The following is a 22446-nucleotide window of genomic DNA, read 5'->3' as shown; positions in this document are numbered from 1 at the left end:
GACACAAACACGGTCAAACATCTATCGCAACGACTGACCTTTTCCTCAATCATTGGCGAGAAAAGATCCACCTTTGGAAACCTTCTTTTCCGAGACCAAGCTACAGGCAATTCCGACTTCATACTAACCGTCACAGATTTGGTTGGGCAGGATGGTTCGCAGGTTGTCCAGCTTGCTGAAGTCGTCCAGTACCACCAGGTTCTCTGGTACTCCGGCGATAACGTCCAGCTGATCGCGGTCAAGATTGCTTCCGATACCCACGCCGTAGGTGATGATTGCCGCCTTGCGCATACTCTGAGCCGGCTCCGAAGGGTCATCATATGATATGCCATCGGTCAAGATGATGGCTACTCTCTTCACTCCTTCCCGGGCACCGTTTCTGGTAGAGAAGGCAAACTTTGTGGTGTAGTCGATGGCTGCCCCTGTCCGAGTGTAACCGCCGGGATATGCGATGTCAGCGACCGCATCTTCCAGCGATCCTTGATCATCAAAGGCGTCCAAGCTGATGACCAGCTCTGCTCGGCTGGAGTAGACGACCACACCAATGCGAGTTGCCTCCCGCCCAATGTCAAAGTCGCTGATCATCTTCTGCACAAAGGTCTTCATCCTCCCAAAGTTCTCGGCTCCCACGCTACCAGTACCGTCCAAGACGAAGACAAGATCAACTCGGACGCTGCAAACTGGAGCTGAAGTAGAGAGTCGAGAGAATCAATGGGCATCTTCTGAATATGCTAATAAAAAATCGAAGAAAGACAAGCAACCGTTGGTGCACTTGTCTTTGCCTTACATTTGCCCTGCCTTTTCTTAAAGCCATTGTCGAAGCAGAATCGATTGCAGAGTTTACCTGATAACGCCACTTGTGAAGTGATGATAGATGCACCACCAAGTGTCCGGCCGGCTGCGGTAATGTTGGTCAGGCTCGTTTGGACGTTCGATACTTCGGATGTCGTGGTCACTACCTCAACGTCGACTGTAGTAGTTGCTGCTGTTGAACTGTCAAATAGATCACAAGAATTACCTGCACATCTCTCATACATATCTTCACGAAAAAGTACCTAAGGCATGCAGAGTTTGCAGATGCAAGCTCCGCAGCCGATTGGAATTAACAGTACGTCATTCCTTCAATTTCATCAATATCAAGATCACACCCGAAACCGTTATAAATCGTCCTTCTCACTTACCCCGGAAGGATCTGTGTCACTCGCAGAGACACGATGTCGACGGTCCCCGCGCTTACAGAGAACTGATTCAGCACCTACAAAAACACAAACAGCGGAACCAAGAGTCACGTCCATTCATTATAAAGGAATAAACGAGCCACATATGATTCGGCTCGTCGGAGGCAAGACAGCCCTCGCAAAAGACGACTTGAAATATAACAGAAATCATGGCAAATTTATCTTCCCTCCGGCCTCTCTTCATTCCTTCCACCCAAAGGCCAGATTGACAGCAGCAATTTACCTGGTATCGGAGCTGAGGAATCAAGTCGTTGTATGCACCAGACCCACGGACTTGATACTCTACTGTGTAGGTCACATTCACAGATAGCCGGACGAAGATCACGGAGGTACCTGTTCAAGAGAAGACACGGATTTAAAGCTTTGTGTTCTCCTTGCAGATAGTTTGACTCACAACGAAAATTCAACGAAAATATCAAGACAGCCTTGTACTGTTGGAGCAATGATCCACCACAAGTCTTTTCATATTCCATCTGCTCAAACATAATTTTGGTAAAGCGTGGGGAAGGGGAATACAAGAGTTCAAACACAACATATTGAGAAACAAATAAACGAGAGGAGAAAAGCTTAGCTTTTACTTACGTGCAGCGACAACGCTTGTGAGTGCCGTGTCGATAGTAAGGTTGTTGAGTTGTGCTGGTGCGTTCATTAGACCAGTTCTCACGGTGGTCGAAGCAAATGCTGGCACCGATCCCAAACATATGGCCACGACGGAACCATCAGCAGGTCTGAAAGTTTGCAACAAGAGTCAAGACGACCTATCATCTCTTGTCCTCGAAAACACATCGGTCATGAAATGCACTGGAAACCGACTAAGACACAAGCTGCTTCTTACTTACCCGGGCGCAAGAGACACCAAAGGTGCGCTGAATCCAGGCACTCCGGGGAAGTAGCCGACGAACTGAAAAGATTAAAGAGCAGTCTTCACATCATTACTTCTAGAAGATGAATACTCTTACAAATCAAGCACATTCGCACCCTTTGAAAACGAGCCGAGAGCAAGACCAGGAAACAACTTACGGCACGGTTGATTTGGTAAAACACGCTCTGGAATGCTGTAGAGTTGCCGTTCAACAGAGAAACATCGAACCGCCTTGATGTGATGACGATTCTGATGAGAATCTGTTCACTGGTAGCGGCTGTGGAAAGAAGGACACAAACACGGTCAAACATCTATCGCAACGACTACCCTTTCCTTCCATGAAGACGACCGTTGCCGAGAAAAGATCCACCCTTCGAAACCTTCTTTTCAGAGACCAAGCTATAGGCACTTCCGACTTCATACTGACCGTCACAGACTTGGTTGGGCAGGATGGTTCGCAGGTTGTCCAGCTTGCTGAAGTCGTCCAGTACCACCAGGTTCTCTGGCACTCCGGCAATAACGTCCAGCTGATTGCTGTCAAGATTGCTTCCGATGCCCACGGCGTAGGTGATGATGGCCGCTTGGCGCATACTCTGAGCCGGCTCCGAAGGATCATCATATGATATGCCATCGGTCAAGATGATGGCTACTCTCTTCACTCCTTCCCGGGCACCGTTTCTGGTAGAGAAGGCAAACTTTGTGGTGTAGTCGATGGCTGCCCCTGTCCGAGTGTAACCGCCGGGATATGCGATGTCAGCGACCGCATCTTCCAGCGATCCTTGATCATCAAAGGCGTCCAAGCTGATGGCCAGCTCTGCTCGGCTGGAGTAGACGACCACACCGATGCGAGTTGCCTCCCGCCCAATGTCAAAGTCGCTGATCATCTTCTGCACAAAGGTCTTCATCCTCCCAAAGTTCTCGGCTCCCACGCTACCAGTACCGTCCAAGACGAAGACAAGATCCACTCGGACGCTGCAAACTGGAGCTGAAGTAGAGAGTCGAGAGAATCAATGGGCATCTTCTGAATATGCTAATAAAAAATCGAAGAAAGACAAGCAACCGTTGGTGCACTTGTCTTTGCCTTACATTTGCCCTGCCTTTTCTTAAAGCCATTGTCGAAGCAGAATCGATTGCAGAGTTTACCTGATAACGCCACTTGTGAAGTGATGATAGATGCACCACCAAGTGTCCGGCCGGCTGCGGTAATGTTGGTCAGGCTCGTTTGGACGTTCGATACTTCGGATGTCGTGGTCACTACCTCAACGTCGACTGTAGTAGTTGCTGCTGTTGAACTGTCAAATAGATCACAACAATTACCTGCACATCTCTCATACATATCTTCACGAAAAAGTACCTAAGGCATGCAGAGTTTGCAGATGCAAGTTCCGTAGCCGATTGGAATTAACAGTACGTCATTCCTTCAATTTCATCAATATCAAGATCACACCCGAAACCGTTATAAATCGTCCTTCTCACTTACCCCGGAAGGATCTGTGTCACTCGCAGAGACACGATGTCGACGGTCCCCGCGCTTACAGAGAACTGATTCAGCACCTACAAAAACACAAACAGCGGAACCAAGAGTCACGTCCATTCATTATAAAGGAATAAACGAGCCACATATGATTTGGCTCGTCGGAGGCAAGACAGCCCTCGCAAAAGACGACTTGAAATATAACAGAAATCATGGCAAATTTATCTTCCCTCCGGCCTCTCTTCATTCCTTCCACCCAAAGGCCAGATTGACAGCAGCAATTTACCTGGTATCGGAGCTGAGGAATCAAGTCGTTGTATGCATCAGACCCACGGACTTGATACTCTACTGTGTAGGTCACATTCACAGATAGCCGGACGAAGATCACGGAGGTACCTGTTCAAGAGAAGACACGGATTCAAAGCTTTGTGTTCTCCTTGCAGATAGTTTGACTCACAACGAAAATTCAACGAAAATATCAAGACAGCCTTGTACTGTTGGAGCAATGATCCACCACAAGTCTTTTCATATTCCATCTGCTCAAACATAATTTTGGTAAAGCGTGGGGAAGGGGAATACAAGAGTTCAAACACAACATATTGAGAAACAAATAAACGAGAGGAGAAAAGCTTAGCTTTTACTTACGTGCAGCGACAACGCTTGTGAGTGCCGTGTCGATAGTAAGGTTGTTGAGTTGTGCTGGTGCGTTCATTAGACCAGTTCTCACGGTGGTCGAAGCAAATGCTGGCACCGATCCCAAACATATGGCCACGACGGAACCATCAGCAGGTCTGAAAGTTTGCAACAAGAGTCAAGACGACCTATCATCTCTTGTCCTCGAAAACACATCGGTCATGAAATGCACTGGAAACCGACTAAGACACAAGCTGCTTCTTACTTACCCGGGCGCAAGAGACACCAAAGGTGCGCTGAATCCAGGCACTCCGGGGAAGTAGCCGACGAACTGAAAAGATGAAAGAGCAGTCTTCACATCATTACTTCTAGAAGATGAATACTCTAACAAATCAAGCACATTCGCACCCTTTGAAAACGAGCCGAGAGCAAGACCAGGAAACAACTTACGGCACGGTTGATTTGGTAAAACACGCTCTGGAATGCTGTAGAGTTGCCGTTCAACAGAGAAACATCGAACCGCCTTGATGTGATGACGATTCTGATGAGAATCTGTTCACTGGTAGCGGCTGTGGAAAGAAGGACACAAACACGGTCAAACATCTATCGCAACGACTACCATTTCCTTCCATGAAGACGACCGTTGCCGAGAAAAGATCCACCCTTCGAAACCTTCTTTTCAGAGTCCAAGCTATAGGCACTTCCGACTTCATACTGACCGTCACAGACTTGGTTGGGCAGGATGGTTCGCAGGTTGTCCAGCTTGCTGAAGTCGTCCAGTACCACCAGGTTCTCTGGCACTCCGGCAATAACGTCCAGCTGATTGCTGTCAAGATTGCTTCCGATGCCCACGGCGTAGGTGATGATGGCCGCTTGGTGCATACTCTGAGCCGGCTCCGAAGGATCATCATATGATATGCCATCGGTCAAGATGATGGCTACTCTCTTCACTCCTTCCCGGGCACCGTTTCTGGTAGAGAAGGCAAACTTTGTAGTGTAGTCGATGGCTGCCCCTGTCCGAGTGTAACCGCCGGGATATGCGATGTCAGCGACCGCATCTTCCAGCGATCCTTGATCATCAAAGGCGTCCAAGCTGATGACCAGCTCTGCTCGGCTGGAGTAGACGACCACACCAATGCGAGTTGCCTCCCGCCCAATGTCAAAGTCGCTGATCATCTTCTGCACAAAGGTCTTCATCCTCCCAAAGTTCTCGGCTCCCACGCTACCAGTACCGTCCAAGACGAAGACAAGATCCACTCGGACGCTGCAAACTGGAGCTGAAGTAGAGAGTCGAGAGAATCAATGGGCATCTTCTGAATATGCTAATAAAAAATCGAAGAAAGACAAGCAACCGTTGGTGCACTTGTCTTTGCCTTACATTTGCCCTGCCTTTTCTTAAAGCCATTGTCGAAGCAGAATCGATTGCAGAGTTTACCTGATAACGCCACTTGTGAAGTGATGATAGATGCACCACCAAGTGTCCGGCCGGCTGCGGTAATGTTGGTCAGGCTCGTTTGGACGTTCGATACTTCGGATGTCGTGGTCACTACCTCAACGTCGACTGTAGTAGTTGCTGCTGTTGAACTGTCAAATAGATCACAACAATTACCTGCACATCTCTTATACATATCTTCACGAAAAAGTACCTAAGGCATGCAGAGTTTGCAGATGCAAGTTCCGTAGCCGATTGGAATTAACAGTACGTCATTCCTTCAATTTCATCAATATCAAGATCACACCCGAAACCGTTATAAATCGTCCTTCTCACTTACCCCGGAAGGATCTGTGTCACTCGCAGAGACACGATGTCGACGGTCCCCGCGCTTACAGAGAACTGATTAAGCACCTACAAAAACACAAACAGCGGAACCAAGAGTCACGTCCATTCATTATAAAGGAATAAACGAGCCACATATGATTTGGCTCGTCGGAGGCAAGACAGCCCTCGCAAAAGACGACTTGAAATATAACAGAAATCATGGCAAATTTATCTTCCCTCCGGCCTCTCTTCATTCCTTCCACCCAAAGGCCAGATTGACAGCAGCAATTTACCTGGTATCGGAGCTGAGGAATCAAGTCGTTGTATGCACCAGACCCACGGACTTGATACTCTACTGTGTAGGTCACATTCACAGATAGCCGGACGAAGATCACGGAGGTACCTGTTCAAGAGAAGACACGGATTTAAAGCTTTGTGTTCTCCTTGCAGATAGTTTGACTCACAACGAAAATTCAACGAAAATATCAAGACAGCCTTGTACTGTTGGAGCAATGATCCACCACAAGTCTTTTCATATTCCATCTGCTCAAACATAATTTTGGTAAAGCGTGGGGAAGGGGAATACAAGAGTTCAAACACAACATATTGAGAAACAAATAAACGAGAGGAGAAAAGCTTAGCTTTTACTTACGTGCAGCGACAACGCTTGTGAGTGCCGTGTCGATAGTAAGGTTGTTGAGTTGTGCTGGTGCGTTCATTAGACCAGTTCTCACGGTGGTCGAAGCAAATGCTGGCACCGATCCCAAACATATGGCCACGACGGAACCATCAGCAGGTCTGAAAGTTTGCAACAAGAGTCAAGACGACCTATCATCTCTTGTCCTCGAAAACACATCGGTCATGAAATGCACTGGAAACCGACTAAGACACAAGCTGCTTCTTACTTACCCGGGCGCAAGAGACACCAAAGGTGCGCTGAATCCAGGCACTCCGGGGAAGTAGCCGACGAACTGAAAAGATGAAAGAGCAGTCTTCACATCATTACTTCTAGAAGATGAATACTCTTACAAATCAAGCACATTCGCACCCTTTGAAAACGAGCCGAGAGCAAGACCAGGAAACAACTTACGGCACGGTTGATTTGGTAAAACACGCTCTGGAATGCTGTAGAGTTGCCGTTCAACAGAGAAACATCGAACCGCCTTGATGTGATGACGATTCTGATGAGAATCTGTTCACTGGTAGCGGCTGTGGAAAGAAGGACACAAACACGGTCAAACATCTATCGCAACGACTACCCTTTCCTTCCATGAAGACGACCGTTGCCGAGAAAAGATCCACCCTTCGAAACCTTCTTTTCAGAGTCCAAGCTATAGGCACTTCCGACTTCATACTGACCGTCACAGACTTGGTTGGGCAGGATGGTTCGCAGGTTGTCCAGCTTGCTGAAGTCGTCCAGTACCACCAGGTTCTCTGGCACTCCGGCAATAACGTCCAGCTGATTGCTGTCAAGATTGCTTCCGATGCCCACGGCGTAGGTGATGATGGCCGCTTGGCGCATACTCTGAGCCGGCTCCGAAGGATCATCATATGATATGCCATCGGTCAAGATGATGGCTACTCTCTTCACTCCTTCCCGGGCACCGTTTCTGGTAGAGAAGGCAAACTTTGTGGTGTAGTCGATGGCTGCCCCTGTCCGAGTGTAACCGCCGGGATATGCGATGTCAGCGACCGCATCTTCCAGCGATCCTTGATCATCAAAAGCGTCCAAGCTGATGACCAGCTCTGCTCGGCTGGAGTAGACGACCACACCAATGCGAGTTGCCTCCCGCCCAATGTCAAAGTCGCTGATCATCTTCTGCACAAAGGTCTTCATCCTCCCAAAGTTCTCGGCTCCCACGATACCAGTACCGTCCAAGACGAAGACAAGATCCACTCGGACGCTGCAAACTGGAGCTGAAGTAGAGAGTCGAGAGAATCAATGGGCATCTTCTGAATATGCTAATAAAAAATCGAAGAAAGACAAGCAACCGTTGGTGCACTTGTCTTTGCCTTACATTTGCCCTGCCTTTTCTTAAAGCCATTGTCGAAGCAGAATCGATTGCAGAGTTTACCTGATAACGCCACTTGTGAAGTGATGATAGATGCACCACCAAGTGTCCGGCCGGCTGCGGTAATGTTGGTCAGGCTCGTTTGGACGTTCGATACTTCGGATGTCGTGGTCACTACCTCAACGTCGACTGTAGTAGTTGCTGCTGTTGAACTGCCAAATAGATCACAACAATTACCTGCACATCTCTCATACATATCTTCACGAAAAAGTACCTAAGGCATGCAGAGTTTGCAGATGCAAGCTCCGCAGCCGATTGGAATTAACAGTACGTCATTCCTTCAATTTCATCAATATCAAGATCACACCCGAAACCGTTATAAATCGTCCTTCTCACTTACCCCGGAAGGATCTGTGTCACTCGCAGAGACACGATGTCGACGGTCCCCGCGCTTACAGAGAACTGATTAAGCACCTACAAAAACACAAACAGCGGAACCAAGAGTCACGTCCATTCATTATAAAGGAATAAACGAGCCACATATGATTTGGCTCGTCGGAGGCAAGACAGCCCTCGCAAAAGACGACTTGAAATATAACAGAAATCATGGCAAATTTATCTTCCCTCCGGCCTCTCTTCATTCCTTCCACCCAAAGGCCAGATTGACAGCAGCAATTTACCTGGTATCGGAGCTGAGGAATCAAGTCGTTGTATGCATCAGACCCACGGACTTGATACTCTACTGTGTAGGTCACATTCACAGATAGCCGGACGAAGATCACGGAGGTACCTGTTCAAGAGAAGACACGGATTTAAAGCTTTGTGTTCTCCTTGCAGATAGTTTGACTCACAACGAAAATTCAACGAAAATATCAAGACAGCCTTGTACTGTTGGAGCAATGATCCACCACAAGTCTTTTCATATTCCATCTGCTCAAACATAATTTTGGTAAAGCGTGGGGAAGGGGAATACAAGAGTTCAAACACAACATATTGAGAAACAAATAAACGAGAGGAGAAAAGCTTAGCTTTTACTTACGTGCAGCGACAACGCTTGTGAGTGCCGTGTCGATAGTAAGGTTGTTGAGTTGTGCTGGTGCGTTCATTAGACCAGTTCTCACGGTGGTCGAAGCAAATGCTGGCACCGATCCCAAACATATGGCCACGACGGAACCATCAGCAGGTCTGAAAGTTTGCAACAAGAGTCAAGACGACCTATCATCTCTTGTCCTCGAAAACACATCGGTCATGAAATGCACTGGAAACCGACTAAGACACAAGCTGCTTCTTACTTACCCGGGCGCAAGAGACACCAAAGGTGCGCTGAATCCAGGCACACCGGGGAAGTAGCCGACGAACTGAAAAGATTAAAGAGCAGTCTTCACATCATTACTTCTAGAAGATGAATACTCTTACAAATCAAGCACATTCGCACCCTTTGAAAACGAGCCGAGAGCAAGACCAGGAAACAACTTACGGCACGGTTGATTTGGTAAAACACGCTCTGGAATGCTGTAGAGTTGCCGTTCAACAGAGAAACATCGAACCGCCTTGATGTGATGACGATTCTGATGAGAATCTGTTCACTGGTAGCGGCTGTGGAAAGAAGGACACAAACACGGTCAAACATCTATCGCAACGACTACCCTTTCCTTCCATGAAGACGACCGTTGCCGAGAAAAGATCCACCCTTCGAAACCTTCTTTTCAGAGTCCAAGCTATAGGCACTTCCGACTTCATACTGACCGTCACAGACTTGGTTGGGCAGGATGGTTCGCAGGTTGTCCAGCTTGCTGAAGTCGTCCAGTACCACCAGGTTCTCTGGCACTCCGGCAATAACGTCCAGCTGATTGCTGTCAAGATTGCTTCCGATGCCCACGGCGTAGGTGATGATGGCCGCTTGGCGCATACTCTGAGCCGGCTCCGAAGGATCATCATATGATATGCCATCGGTCAAGATGATGGCTACTCTCTTCACTCCTTCCCGGGCACCGTTTCTGGTAGAGAAGGCAAACTTTGTGGTGTAGTCGATGGCTGCCCCTGTCCGAGTGTAACCGCCGGGATATGCGATGTCAGCGACCGCATCTTCCAGCGATCCTTGATCATCAAAGGCGTCCAAGCTGATGACCAGCTCTGCTCGGCTGGAATAGACGACCACACCAATGCGAGTTGCCTCTCGCCCAATGTCAAAGTCGCTGATCATCTTCTGCACAAAGGTCTTCATCCTCCCAAAGTTCTCGGCTCCCACGCTACCAGTACCGTCCAAGACGAAGACAAGATCCACTCGGACGCTGCAAACTGGAGCTGAAGTAGAGAGTCGAGAGAATCAATGGGCATCTTCTGAATATGCTAATAAAAAATCGAAGAAAGACAAGCAACCGTTGGTGCACTTGTCTTTGCCTTACATTTGCCCTGCCTTTTCTTAAAGCCATTGTCGAAGCAGAATCGATTGCAGAGTTTACCTGATAACGCCACTTGTGAAGTGATGATAGATGCACCACCAAGTGTCCGGCCGGCTGCGGTAATGTTGGTCAGGCTCGTTTGGACGTTCGATACTTCGGATGTCGTGGTCACTACCTCAACGTCGACTGTAGTAGTTGCTGCTGTTGAACTGCCAAATAGATCACAACAATTACCTGCACATCTCTCATACATATCTTCACGAAAAAGTACCTAAGGCATGCAGAGTTTGCAGATGCAAGCTCCGCAGCCGATTGGAATTAACAGTACGTCATTCCTTCAATTTCATCAATATCAAGATCACACCCGAAACCGTTATAAATCGTCCTTCTCACTTACCCCGGAAGGATCTGTGTCACTCGCAGAGACACGATGTCGACGGTCCCCGCGCTTACAGAGAACTGATTCAGCACCTACAAAAACACAAACAGCGGAACCAAGAGTCACGTCCATTCATTATAAAGGAATAAACGAGCCACATATGATTTGGTTCGTCGGAGGCAAGACAGCCCTCGCAAAAGACGACTTGAAATATAACAGAAATCATGGCAAATTTATCTTCCCTCCGGCCTCTCTTCATTCCTTCCACCCAAAGGCCAGATTGACAGCAGCAATTTACCTGGTATCGGAGCTGAGGAATCAAGTCGTTGTATGCATCAGACCCACGGACTTGATACTCTACTGTGTAGGTCACATTCACAGATAGCCGGACGAAGATCACGGAGGTACCTGTTCAAGAGAAGACACGGATTTAAAGCTTTGTGTTCTCCTTGCAGATAGTTTGACTCACAACGAAAATTCAACGAAAATATCAAGACAGCCTTGTACTGTTGGAGCAATGATCCACCACAAGTCTTTTCATATTCCATCTGCTCAAACATAATTTTGGTAAAGCGTGGGGAAGGGGAATACAAGAGTTCAAACACAACATATTGAGAAACAAATAAACGAGAGGAGAAAAGCTTAGCTTTTACTTACGTGCAGCGACAACGCTTGTGAGTGCCGTGTCGATAGTAAGGTTGTTGAGTTGTGCTGGTGCGTTCATTAGACCAGTTCTCACGGTGGTCGAAGCAAATGCTGGCACCGATCCCAAACATATGGCCACGACGGAACCATCAGCAGGTCTGAAAGTTTGCAACAAGAGTCAAGACGACCTATCATCTCTTGTCCTCGAAAACACATCGGTCATGAAATGCACTGGAAACCGACTAAGACACAAGCTGCTTCTTACTTACCTGGGCGCAAGAGACACCAAAGGTGCGCTGAATCCAGGCACTCCGGGGAAGTAGCCGACGAACTGAAATGATTAAAGAGCAGTCTTCACGTCATTACTTCTAGAAGATGAATACTCTTACAAATCAAGCACATTCGCACCCTTTGAAAACGAGCCGAGAGCAAGACCAGGAAACAACTTACGGCACGGTTGATTTGGTAAAACACGCTCTGGAATGCTGTAGAGTTGCCGTTCAACAGAGAAACATCGAACCGCCTTGATGTGATGACGATTCTGATGAGAATCTGTTCACTGGTAGCGGCTGTGGAAAGAAGGACACAAACACGGTCAAACATCTATCGCAACGACTACCCTTTCATTTCATGACGACGACCGTTGCCGAGAAAAGATCCACCCTTCGAAACCTTCTTTTCAGAGACCAAGCTATAGGCACTTCCGACTTCATACTGACCGTCACAGACTTGGTTGGGCAGGATGGTTCGCAGGTTGTCCAGCTTGCTGAAGTCGTCCAGTACCACCAGGTTCTCTGGCACTCCGGCAATAACGTCCAGCTGATTGCTGTCAAGATTGCTTCCGATGCCCACGGCGTAGGTGATGATGGCCGCTTGGCGCATACTCTGAGCCGGCTCCGAAGGATCATCATATGATATGCCATCGGTCAAGATGATGGCTACTCTCTTCACTCCTTCCCGGGCACCGTTTCTGGTAGAGAAGGCAAACTTTGTAGTGTAGTCGATGGCTGCCCCTGTCCGAGTGTAACCGCCGGGATATGCGATGTCAGCGACCGCATCTTCCAGCGATCCTTGATCATCAAAGGCGTCCAAGCTGATGACCAGCTCTGCTCGGCTGGAGTAGACGACCACACCAATGCGAGTTGCCTCCCGCCCAATGTCAAAGTCGCTGATCATCTTCTGCACAAAGGTCTTCATCCTCCCAAAGTTCTCGGCTCCCACGCTACCAGTACCGTCCAAGACGAAGACAAGATCCACTCGGACGCTGCAAACTGGAGCTGAAGTAGAGAGTCGAGAGAATCAATGGGCATCTTCTGAATATGCTAATAAAAAATCGAAGAAAGACAAGCAACCGTTGGTGCACTTGTCTTTGCCTTACATTTGCCCTGCCTTTTCTTAAAGCCATTGTCGAAGCAGAATCGATTGCAGAGTTTACCTGATAACGCCACTTGTGAAGTGATGATAGATGCACCACCAAGTGTCCGGCCGGCTGCGGTAATGTTGGTCAGGCTCGTTTGGACGTTCGATACTTCGGATGTCGTGGTCACTACCTCAACGTCGACTGTAGTAGTTGCTGCTGTTGAACTGTCAAATAGATCACAACAATTACCTGCACATCTCTCATACATATCTTCACGAAAAAGTACCTAAGGCATGCAGAGTTTGCAGATGCAAGCTCCGCAGCCGATTGGAATTAACAGTACGTCATTCCTTCAATTTCATCAATATCAAGATCACACCCGAAACCGTTATAAATCGTCCTTCTCACTTACCCCGGAAGGATCTGTGTCACTCGCAGAGACACGATGTCGACGGTCCCCGCGCTTACAGAGAACTGATTCAGCACCTACAAAAACACAAACAGCGGAACCAAGAGTCACGTCCATTCATTATAAAGGAATAAACGAGCCACATATGATTCGGCTCGTCGGAGGCAAGACAGCCCTCGCAAAAGACGACTTGAAATATAACAGAAATCATGGCAAATTTATCTTCCCTCCGGCCTCTCTTCATTCCTTCCACCCAAAGGCCAGATTGACAGCAGCAATTTACCTGGTATCGGAGCTGAGGAATCAAGTCGTTGTATGCACCAGACCCACGGACTTGATACTCTACTGTGTAGGTCACATTCACAGATAGCCGGACGAAGATCACGGAGGTACCTGTTCAAGAGAAGACACGGATTTAAAGCTTTGTGTTCTCCTTGCAGATAGTTTGACTCACAACGAAAATTCAACGAAAATATCAAGACAGCCTTGTACTGTTGGAGCAATGATCCACCACAAGTCTTTTCATATTCCATCTGCTCAAACATAATTTTGGTAAAGCGTGGGGAAGGGGAATACAAGAGTTCAAACACAACATATTGAGAAACAAATAAACGAGAGGAGAAAAGCTTAGCTTTTACTTACGTGCAGCGACAACGCTTGTGAGTGCCGTGTCGATAGTAAGGTTGTTGAGTTGTGCTGGTGCGTTCATTAGACCAGTTCTCACGGTGGTCGAAGCAAATGCTGGCACCGATCCCAAACATATGGCCACGACGGAACCATCAGCAGGTCTGAAAGTTTGCAACAAGAGTCAAGACGACCTATCATCTCTTGTCCTCGAAAACACATCGGTCATGAAATGCACTGGAAACCGACTAAGACACAAGCTGCTTCTTACTTACCCGGGCGCAAGAGACACCAAAGGTGCGCTGAATCCAGGCACTCCGGGGAAGTAGCCGACGAACTGAAAAGATTAAAGAGCAGTCTTCACATCATTACTTCTAGAAGATGAATACTCTTACAAATCAAGCACATTCGCACCCTTTGAAAACGAGCCGAGAGCAAGACCAGGAAACAACTTACGGCACGGTTGATTTGGTAAAACACGCTCTGGAATGCTGTAGAGTTGCCGTTCAACAGAGAAACATCGAACCGCCTTGATGTGATGACGATTCTGATGAGAATCTGTTCACTGGTAGCGGCTGTGGAAAGAAGGACACAAACACGGTCAAACATCTATCGCAACGACTACCCTTTCCTTCCATGAAGACGACCGTTGCCGAGAAAAGATCCACCCTTCGAAACCTTCTTTTCAGAGTCCAAGCTATAGGCACTTCCGACTTCATACTGACCGTCACAGACTTGGTTGGGCAGGATGGTTCGCAGGTTGTCCAGCTTGCTGAAGTCGTCCAGTACCACCAGGTTCTCTGGCACTCCGGCAATAACGTCCAGCTGATTGCTGTCAAGATTGCTTCCGATGCCCACGGCGTAGGTGATGATGGCCGCTTGGCGCATACTCTGAGCCGGCTCCGAAGGATCATCATATGATATGCCATCGGTCAAGATGATGGCTACTCTCTTCACTCCTTCCCGGGCACCGTTTCTGGTAGAGAAGGCAAACTTTGTGGTGTAGTCGATGGCTGCCCCTGTCCGAGTGTAACCGCCGGGATATGCGATGTCAGCGACCGCATCTTCCAGCGATCCTTGATCATCAAAAGCGTCCAAGCTGATGACCAGCTCTGCTCGGCTGGAGTAGACGACCACACCAATGCGAGTTGCCTCCCGCCCAATGTCAAAGTCGCTGATCATCTTCTGCACAAAGGTCTTCATCCTCCCAAAGTTCTCGGCTCCCACGCTACCAGTACCGTCCAAGACGAAGACAAGATCCACTCGGACGCTGCAAACTGGAGCTGAAGTAGAGAGTCGAGAGAATCAATGGGCATCTTCTGAATATGCTAATAAAAAATCGAAGAAAGACAAGCAACCGTTGGTGCACTTGTCTTTGCCTTACATTTGCCCTGCCTTTTCTTAAAGCCATTGTCGAAGCAGAATCGATTGCAGAGTTTACCTGATAACGCCACTTGTGAAGTGATGATAGATGTACCACCAAGTGTCCGGCCGGCTGCGGTAATGTTGGTCAGGCTCGTTTGGACGTTCGATACTTCGGATGTCGTGGTCACTACCTCAACGTCGACTGTAGTAGTTGCTGCTGTTGAACTGCCAAATAGATCACAACAATTACCTGCACATCTCTCATACATATCTTCACGAAAAAGTACCTAAGGCATGCAGAGTTTGCAGATGCAAGCTCCGCAGCCGATTGGAATTAACAGTACGTCATTCCTTCAATTTCATCAATATCAAGATCACACCCGAAACCGTTATAAATCGTCCTTCTCACTTACCCCGGAAGGATCTGTGTCACTCGCAGAGACACGATGTCGACGGTCCCCGCGCTTACAGAGAACTGATTCAGCACCTACAAAAACACAAACAGCGGAACCAAGAGTCACGTCCATTCATTATAAAGGAATAAACGAGCCACATATGATTTGGCTCGTCGGAGGCAAGACAGCCCTCGCAAAAGACGACTTGAAATATAACAGAAATCATGGCAAATTTATCTTCCCTCCGGCCTCTCTTCATTCCTTCCACCCAAAGGCCAGATTGACAGCAGCAATTTACCTGGTATCGGAGCTGAGGAATCAAGTCGTTGTATGCATCAGACCCACGGACTTGATACTCTACTGTGTAGGTCACATTCACAGATAGCCGGACGAAGATCACGGAGGTACCTGTTCAAGAGAAGACACGGATTTAAAGCTTTGTGTTCTCCTTGCAGATAGTTTGACTCACAACGAAAATTCAACGAAAATATCAAGACAGCCTTGTACTGTTGGAGCAATGATCCACCACAAGTCTTTTCATATTCCATCTGCTCAAACATAATTTTGGTAAAGCGTGGGGAAGGGGAATACAAGAGTTCAAACACAACATATTGAGAAACAAATAAACGAGAGGAGAAAAGCTTAGCTTTTACTTACGTGCAGCGACAACGCTTGTGAGTGCCGTGTCGATAGTAAGGTTGTTGAGTTGTGCTGGTGCGTTCATTAGACCAGTTCTCACGGTGGTCGAAGCAAATGCTGGCACCGATCCCAAACATATGGCCACGACGGAACCATCAGCAGGTCTGAAAGTTTGCAACAAGAGTCAAGACGACCTATCATCTCTTGTCCTCGAAAACACATCGGTCATGAAATGCACTGGAAACCGACTAAGACACAAGCTGCTTCTTACTTACCCGGGCGCAAGAGACACCAAAGGTGCGCTGAATCCAGGCACTCCGGGGAAGTAGCCGACGAACTGAAAAGATTAAAGAGCAGTCTTCACATCATTACTTCTAGAAGATGAATACTCTTACAAATCAAGCACATTCGCACCCTTTGAAAACGAGCCGAGAGCAAGACCAGGAAACAACTTACGGCACGGTTGATTTGGTAAAACACGCTCTGGAATGCTGTAGAGTTGCCGTTCAACAGAGAAACATCGAACCGCCTTGATGTGATGACGATTCTGATGAGAATCTGTTCACTGGTAGCGGCTGTGGAAAGAAGGACACAAACACGGTCAAACATCTATCGCAACGACTACCCTTTCCTTCCATGAAGACGACCGTTGCCGAGAAAAGATCCACCCTTCGAAACCTTCTTTTCAGAGTCCAAGCTATAGGCACTTCCGACTTCATACTGACCGTCACAGACTTGGTTGGGCAGGATGGTTCGCAGGTTGTCCAGCTTGCTGAAGTCGTCCAGTACCACCAGGTTCTCTGGCACTCCGGCAATAACGTCCAGCTGATTGCTGTCAAGATTGCTTCCGATGCCCACGGCGTAGGTGATGATGGCCGCTTGGCGCATACTCTGAGCCGGCTCCGAAGGATCATCATATGATATGCCATCGGTCAAGATGATGGCTACTCTCTTCACTCCTTCCCGGGCACCGTTTCTGGTAGAGAAGGCAAACTTTGTGGTGTAGTCGATGGCTGCCCCTGTCCGAGTGTAACCGCCGGGATATGCGATGTCAGCGACCGCATCTTCCAGCGATCCTTGATCATCAAAGGCGTCCAAGCTGATGACCAGCTCTGCTCGGCTGGAGTAGACGACCACACCAATGCGAGTTGCCTCCCGCCCAATGTCAAAGTCGCTGATCATCTTCTGCACAAAGGTCTTCATCCTCCCAAAGTTCTCGGCTCCCACGCTACCAGTACCGTCCAAGACGAAGACAAGATCCACTCGGACGCTGCAAACTGGAGCTGAAGTAGAGAGTCGAGAGAATCAATGGGCATCTTCTGAATATGCTAATAAAAAATCGAAGAAAGACAAGCAACCGTTGGTGCACTTGTCTTTGCCTTACATTTGCCCTGCCTTTTCTTAAAGCCATTGTCGAAGCAGAATCGATTGCAGAGTTTACCTGATAACGCCACTTGTGAAGTGATGATAGATGCACCACCAAGTGTCCGGCCGGCTGCGGTAATGTTGGTCAGGCTCGTTTGGACGTTCGATACTTCGGATGTCGTGGTCACTACCTCAACGTCGACTGTAGTAGTTGCTGCTGTTGAACTGCCAAATAGATCACAACAATTACCTGCACATCTCTCATACATATCTTCACGAAAAAGTACCTAAGGCATGCAGAGTTTGCAGATGCAAGCTCCGCAGCCGATTGGAATTAACAGTACGTCATTCCTTCAATTTCATCAATATCAAGATCACACCCGAAACCGTTATAAATCGTCCTTCTCACTTACCCCGGAAGGATCTGTGTCACTCGCAGAGACACGATGTCGACGGTCCCCGCGCTTACAGAGAACTGATTCAGCACCTACAAAAACACAAACAGCGGAACCAAGAGTCACGTCCATTCATTATAAAGGAATAAACGAGCCACATATGATTTGGTTCGTCGGAGGCAAGACAGCCCTCGCAAAAGACGACTTGAAATATAACAGAAATCATGGCAAATTTATCTTCCCTCCGGCCTCTCTTCATTCCTTCCACCCAAAGGCCAGATTGACAGCAGCAATTTACCTGGTATCGGAGCTGAGGAATCAAGTCGTTGTATGCATCAGACCCACGGACTTGATACTCTACTGTGTAGGTCACATTCACAGATAGCCGGACGAAGATCACGGAGGTACCTGTTCAAGAGAAGACACGGATTTAAAGCTTTGTGTTCTCCTTGCAGATAGTTTGACTCACAACGAAAATTCAACGAAAATATCAAGACAGCCTTGTACTGTTGGAGCAATGATCCACCACAAGTCTTTTCATATTCCATCTGCTCAAACATAATTTTGGTAAAGCGTGGGGAAGGGGAATACAAGAGTTCAAACACAACATATTGAGAAACAAATAAACGAGAGGAGAAAAGCTTAGCTTTTACTTACGTGCAGCGACAACGCTTGTGAGTGCCGTGTCGATAGTAAGGTTGTTGAGTTGTGCTGGTGCGTTCATTAGACCAGTTCTCACGGTGGTCGAAGCAAATGCTGGCACCGATCCCAAACATATGGCCACGACGGAACCATCAGCAGGTCTGAAAGTTTGCAACAAGAGTCAAGACGACCTATCATCTCTTGTCCTCGAAAACACATCGGTCATGAAATGCACTGGAAACCGACTAATGCTAGGGTCACATTTCCAAGCCGGGGCCCGGCCGGGCAGTTTGCTAGAACGAAAAGTACGACATAAAAGACAACAAAAGATATAAACGTAAAAATGATTATTCATAAGCATGATCTGTGTATATTTCTTGATATGAATTTTCATTCTAAGTTCCCGCAAACAGCCCGGCCGGGCCCCGGTATGGAAATGTGACCCTAGCATTAGACACAAGCTGCTTCTTACTTACCCGGGCGCAAGAGACACCAAAGGTGCGCTGAATCCAGGCACTCCGGGGAAGTAGCCGACGAACTGAAAAGATTAAAGAGCAGTCTTCACATCATTACTTCTAGAAGATGAATACTCTTACAAATCAAGCACATTCGCACCCTTTGAAAACGAGCCGAGAGCAAGACCAGGAAACAACTTACGGCACGGTTGATTTGGTAAAACACGCTCTGGAATGCTGTAGAGTTGCCGTTCAACAGAGAAACATCGAACCGCCTTGATGTGATGACGATTCTGATGAGAATCTGTTCACTGGTAGCGGCTGTGGAAAGAAGGACACAAACACGGTCAAACATCTATCGCAACGACTACCCTTTCCTTCCATGAAGACGACCGTTGCCGAGAAAAGATCCACCCTTCGAAACCTTCTTTTCAGAGTCCAAGCTATAGGCACTTCCGACTTCATACTGACCGTCACAGACTTGGTTGGGCAGGATGGTTCGCAGGTTGTCCAGCTTGCTGAAGTCGTCCAGTACCACCAGGTTCTCTGGCACTCCGGCAATAACGTCCAGCTGATTGCTGTCAAGATTGCTTCCGATGCCCACGGCGTAGGTGATGATGGCCGCTTGGCGCATACTCTGAGCCGGCTCCGAAGGATCATCATATGATATGCCATCGGTCAAGATGATGGCTACTCTCTTCACTCCTTCCCGGGCACCGTTTCTGGTAGAGAAGGCAAACTTTGTGGTGTAGTCGATGGCTGCCCCTGTCCGAGTGTAACCGCCGGGATATGCGATGTCAGCGACCGCATCTTCCAGCGATCCTTGATCATCAAAGGCGTCCAAGCTGATGACCAGCTCTGCTCGGCTGGAGTAGACGACCACACCAATGCGAGTTGCCTCCCGCCCAATGTCAAAGTCGCTGATCATCTTCTGCACAAAGGTCTTCATCCTCCCAAAGTTCTCGGCTCCCACGCTACCAGTACCGTCCAAGACGAAGACAAGATCCACTCGGACGCTGCAAACTGGAGCTGAAGTAGAGAGTCGAGAGAATCAATGGGCATCTTCTGAATATGCTAATAAAAAATCGAAGAAAGACAAGCAACCGTTGGTGCACTTGTCTTTGCCTTACATTTGCCCTGCCTTTTCTTAAAGCCATTGTCGAAGCAGAATCGATTGCAGAGTTTACCTGATAACGCCACTTGTGAAGTGATGATAGATGCACCACCAAGTGTCCGGCCGGCTGCGGTAATGTTGGTCAGGCTCGTTTGGACGTTCGATACTTCGGATGTCGTGGTCACTACCTCAACGTCGACTGTAGTAGTTGCTGCTGTTGAACTGCCAAATAGATCACAACAATTACCTGCACATCTCTCATACATATCTTCACGAAAAAGTACCTAAGGCATGCAGAGTTTGCAGATGCAAGCTCCGCAGCCGATTGGAATTAACAGTACGTCATTCCTTCAATTTCATCAATATCAAGATCACACCCGAAACCGTTATAAATCGTCCTTCTCACTTACCCCGGAAGGATCTGTGTCACTCGCAGAGACACGATGTCGACGGTCCCCGCGCTTACAGAGAACTGATTCAGCACCTACAAAAACACAAACAGCGGAACCAAGAGTCACGTCCATTCATTATAAAGGAATAAACGAGCCACATATGATTCGGCTCGTCGGAGGCAAGACAGCCCTCGCAAAAGACGACTTGAAATATAACAGAAATCATGGCAAATTTATCTTCCCTCCGGCCTCTCTTCATTCCTTCCACCCAAAGGCCAGATTGACAGCAGCAATTTACCTGGTATCGGAGCTGAGGAATCAAGTCGTTGTATGCACCAGACCCACGGACTTGATACTCTACTGTGTAGGTCACATTCACAGATAGCCGGACGAAGATCACGGAGGTACCTGTTCAAGAGAAGACACGGATTTAAAGCTTTGTGTTCTCCTTGCAGATAGTTTGACTCACAACGAAAATTCAACGAAAATATCAAGACAGCCTTGTACTGTTGGAGCAATGATCCACCACAAGTCTTTTCATATTCCATCTGCTCAAACATAATTTTGGTAAAGCGTGGGGAAGGGGAATACAAGAGTTCAAACACAACATATTGAGAAACAAATAAACGAGAGGAGAAAAGCTTAGCTTTTACTTACGTGCAGCGACAACGCTTGTGAGTGCCGTGTCGATAGTAAGGTTGTTGAGTTGTGCTGGTGCGTTCATTAGACCAGTTCTCACGGTGGTCGAAGCAAATGCTGGCACCGATCCCAAACATATGGCCACGACGGAACCATCAGCAGGTCTGAAAGTTTGCAACAAGAGTCAAGACGACCTATCATCTCTTGTCCTCGAAAACACATCGGTCATGAAATGCACTGGAAACCGACTAAGACACAAGCTGCTTCTTACTTACCCGGGCGCAAGAGACACCAAAGGTGCGCTGAATCCAGGCACTCCGGGGAAGTAGCCGACGAACTGAAAAGATTAAAGAGCAGTCTTCACATCATTACTTCTAGAAGATGAATACTCTTACAAATCAAGCACATTCGCACCCTTTGAAAACGAGCCGAGAGCAAGACCAGGAAACAACTTACGGCACGGTTGATTTGGTAAAACACGCTCTGGAATGCTGTAGAGTTGCCGTTCAACAGAGAAACATCGAACCGCCTTGATGTGATGACGATTCTGATGAGAATCTGTTCACTGGTAGCGGCTGTGGAAAGAAGGACACAAACACGGTCAAACATCTATCGCAACGACTACCCTTTCCTTCCATGAAGACGACCGTTGCCGAGAAAAGATCCACCCTTCGAAACCTTCTTTTCAGAGTCCAAGCTATAGGCACTTCCGACTTCATACTGACCGTCACAGACTTGGTTGGGCAGGATGGTTCGCAGGTTGTCCAGCTTGCTGAAGTCGTCCAGTACCACCAGGTTCTCTGGCACTCCGGCAATAACGTCCAGCTGATTGCTGTCAAGATTGCTTCCGATGCCCACGGCGTAGGTGATGATGGCCGCTTGGCGCATACTCTGAGCCGGCTCCGAAGGATCATCATATGATATGCCATCGGTCAAGATGATGGCTACTCTCTTCACTCCTTCCCGGGCACCGTTTCTGGTAGAGAAGGCAAACTTTGTGGTGTAGTCGATGGCTGCCCCTGTCCGAGTGTAACCGCCGGGATATGCGATGTCAGCGACCGCATCTTCCAGCGATCCTTGATCATCAAAGGCGTCCAAGCTGATGACCAGCTCTGCTCGGCTGGAGTAGACGACCACACCAATGCGAGTTGCCTCCCGCCCAATGTCAAAGTCGCTGATCATCTTCTGCACAAAGGTCTTCATCCTCCCAAAGTTCTCGGCTCCCACGCTACCAGTACCGTCCAAGAC

At 48.0% G+C, this 22446-nt stretch overlaps 2 protein-coding genes across 2 annotated transcripts in view; both read right to left on the bottom strand.

Annotated features, from left to right (window-relative positions):
* LOC136422458 (collagen alpha-3(VI) chain-like) overlaps nucleotides 1–22446 on the bottom strand; it is a 73052-nt gene that overhangs the window by 16754 nt on the left and 33852 nt on the right. The window lies entirely within an intron of this gene.
* LOC136423267 (collagen alpha-3(VI) chain-like) lies at nucleotides 124–15431 on the bottom strand. The gene is made up of 44 exons (XM_066411388.1): nucleotides 15413–15431; nucleotides 14523–15080; nucleotides 14254–14372; nucleotides 14073–14134; nucleotides 13816–13961; nucleotides 13457–13566; nucleotides 13177–13250; nucleotides 12840–12988; nucleotides 12124–12681; nucleotides 11855–11973; nucleotides 11674–11735; nucleotides 11417–11562; nucleotides 11058–11167; nucleotides 10778–10851; nucleotides 10441–10589; nucleotides 9725–10282; nucleotides 9456–9574; nucleotides 9275–9336; nucleotides 9018–9163; nucleotides 8659–8768; nucleotides 8379–8452; nucleotides 8042–8190; nucleotides 7326–7883; nucleotides 7057–7175; nucleotides 6876–6937; nucleotides 6619–6764; nucleotides 6260–6369; nucleotides 5980–6053; nucleotides 5643–5791; nucleotides 4927–5484; nucleotides 4658–4776; nucleotides 4477–4538; nucleotides 4220–4365; nucleotides 3861–3970; nucleotides 3581–3654; nucleotides 3244–3392; nucleotides 2528–3085; nucleotides 2259–2377; nucleotides 2078–2139; nucleotides 1821–1966; nucleotides 1462–1571; nucleotides 1182–1255; nucleotides 845–993; nucleotides 124–686 (listed from the first exon to the last, which is right to left on the bottom strand). Exons 1-44 carry the CDS (start codon nucleotides 15429–15431, stop codon nucleotides 124–126), a joined length of 7890 nt encoding a protein of 2629 aa, XP_066267485.1.

This window comes from Branchiostoma lanceolatum, chromosome 17 (genome assembly GCF_035083965.1).
Source record: "Branchiostoma lanceolatum isolate klBraLanc5 chromosome 17, klBraLanc5.hap2, whole genome shotgun sequence".
NCBI lineage: Eukaryota > Metazoa > Chordata > Leptocardii > Amphioxiformes > Branchiostomatidae > Branchiostoma > Branchiostoma lanceolatum.
The sequence above is the reverse complement of the archived record's forward strand: the minus strand, read 5'-3'. Positions and strand labels throughout refer to the sequence as shown.